This window comes from Penicillium digitatum, chromosome 2, assembly GCF_016767815.1.
Source record: "Penicillium digitatum chromosome 2, complete sequence".
NCBI lineage: Eukaryota > Fungi > Ascomycota > Eurotiomycetes > Eurotiales > Aspergillaceae > Penicillium > Penicillium digitatum.
The window spans coordinates 572,205-574,236 of record NC_089385.1 but is presented as its reverse complement, the minus strand read 5'-3'; the positions used below and the strand labels follow the sequence as shown (position 1 = coordinate 574,236).

The window sequence follows — 2,032 nt, the reverse complement described above, 5'->3', positions numbered from 1 at the left end:
TCTAGAGTTACGCTTAACGTATTTTTTCCAAATGTGACCACTCGGTGAGGTGGACTCCCGGGGGACGAAGGGGGAAGACAGTATCCACCATATCCACATTACTTGGCTTCTTTTAGCCGATGGTTGCCCAGTGACTCCGTAGTTGGTGGACCTGGAATCCGAGTCGGGCCGGTTTGGGCGACGCCGGGAGCGAATCCAAGAAGCGTAGTGGGTCCACGTAGATTATGATTGGTTAAGGACAGCTTGTGGGTGGATTGATCCACTGGATTGGAACATACTTAAGATCCACTGCAAGGGCGGAATGGGGATTTATTCCATGATTTTGTCTGTATTTGTTACTAACTCTCGTCTTCGTTGTAATTTACTTGATCCCTTTACTCAGGCTTCTAACTTTACAATTGGCAGATGCTGCACGTATGTCCAAAACGTATTACATGCACCATGTATAACTCCTGCAACGTGAAGGGTCATCTTTTCTCATGCAGGGGATGTTCTGATAGATACTCAAGACCCATTGATCCTCGACGAATCAAAACCAGTGGACCCCGTTGGAACGATACCCGATTGATCCCGACTGGTAGCAGTACGCGGTAAGAATGGGAAAAACAAGATCAAAACCGACGAAAACACAGCAAAACCGAGCAATACCACCCCCAGCATTCCTTAACAGTGTGAATTGCGTATGAAATACTCCGGAGTCCACGCACAACCTAGGGCTTTTTTTTTACCTTACACATACACTAAGACCGACTAGGAGACGGACGGGCGAAAATTTGGCCGTAGAGTATTTATGTCCTAGTGAGTGCCGTCTCCCGTAGTTTCCCAGCTTTTTCTCCCTGAAAAGTCCATCTCTCTCCTCTTTCCTTCTTTCTCCTCTCTTCCACCCACGCTATAATTTTAAAACCCGTCCATCACAATGGCCGCCACTCGTGTCTTCACCTCCCGCATGGCCTCCGTCATGGCCCAGACCTCCAAGGTCGCCCGCCCTGCTGCCCGCTTCCAGCTCAACGCTGCCACCAAGCGCACCTTCACCCAGAAGGCCCCCGCCTTCGGTGCCCCCAAGCGCATCCAGTCGCCCACTCTCCTCCAGGCCAAGGCCTTCCAGACTGCCGCCCGCCGCCAGTACTCCTCCGAGGTCGCCTCCGCCATGGTTGAGGTCTCCAAGAACATCGGCATGGGTTCCGCCGCCATCGGTCTCGGTGGTGCCGGTATCGGTATCGGTCTCGTCTTCGCCGCTCTCCTCATGAGTGTCTCCCGCAACCCTGCCCTCCGCGGTCAGCTCTTCTCCTACGCCATTCTCGGCTTCGCCTTCGTCGAGGCCATGGGTCTCTTCGATCTCATGGTTGCCATGATGTGCAAGTACGTCTAAATTATCTACAACTCGGGTTTACGGATTCTTGGAAAAATGTCATCAAAACAAGGATTTTGGGTTTTTTGAGAGAATCTCTTTTTCCGCCGGGGACGGTATTTGGTCGTGATGTATTACCATGTACTACTTTCAGCGTCATCTACAACACTTTTTTTTCTTTCTGTACATATAGAGTCTTATATGGCCCATCGACCATCCAACCTATCAAAGAGCCAAACGAAAAACTCTGTGTGTTGCGTCTGACGGCCGTATATTACCCTCTGTTCCTCTTCTTCCCTAGATTTTCACCTTCCCCACGGGGACGAATGGGTGAAATTTGCACGTATGGAAGCATCCCGAGCTTTCTCTTGCTCGAAAGCTCCAACACTCCACGTAGAACAGCTCTGAAGCTAACAACCCCGGAGGAATCTTGGCTCTTTTTTTAAATTTTTTTTTTCAAAACAAACAGCTCCCGCTCTATGATGGCGCTTGTTTTATCCCCGTCCGAGCGGATGTTGCTACGGGTCCTGCAGCATTTTTGACCCGCTCTTCAACGAGCAGCTACGCCACCACTCCTATCCATTGACCTTAAAAAGACGGTGTAAGTAAATTAAAAAGAGTTCATGATGGTATCGAGCTATTTTATAGCACATCGTCAGTGCTGGCAGGCCTCAATTGACCTGG

At 50.0% G+C, this 2,032-nt stretch overlaps 1 protein-coding gene across 1 annotated transcript; it reads left to right on the top strand.

Moving 5' to 3' along the window:
• Window positions 1–916: 916 nt before the first annotated feature.
• On the top strand, window positions 917–1,369 carry Pdw03_6287 (ATPase, F0/V0 complex, subunit C; the record flags this gene model as incomplete). The annotated part of the gene is made up of 1 exon (XM_014680160.1): window positions 917–1,369. One exon carries the CDS (start codon window positions 917–919, stop codon window positions 1,367–1,369), a length of 453 nt encoding a protein of 150 aa, XP_014535646.1.
• Window positions 1,370–2,032: the final 663 nt, after the last annotated feature.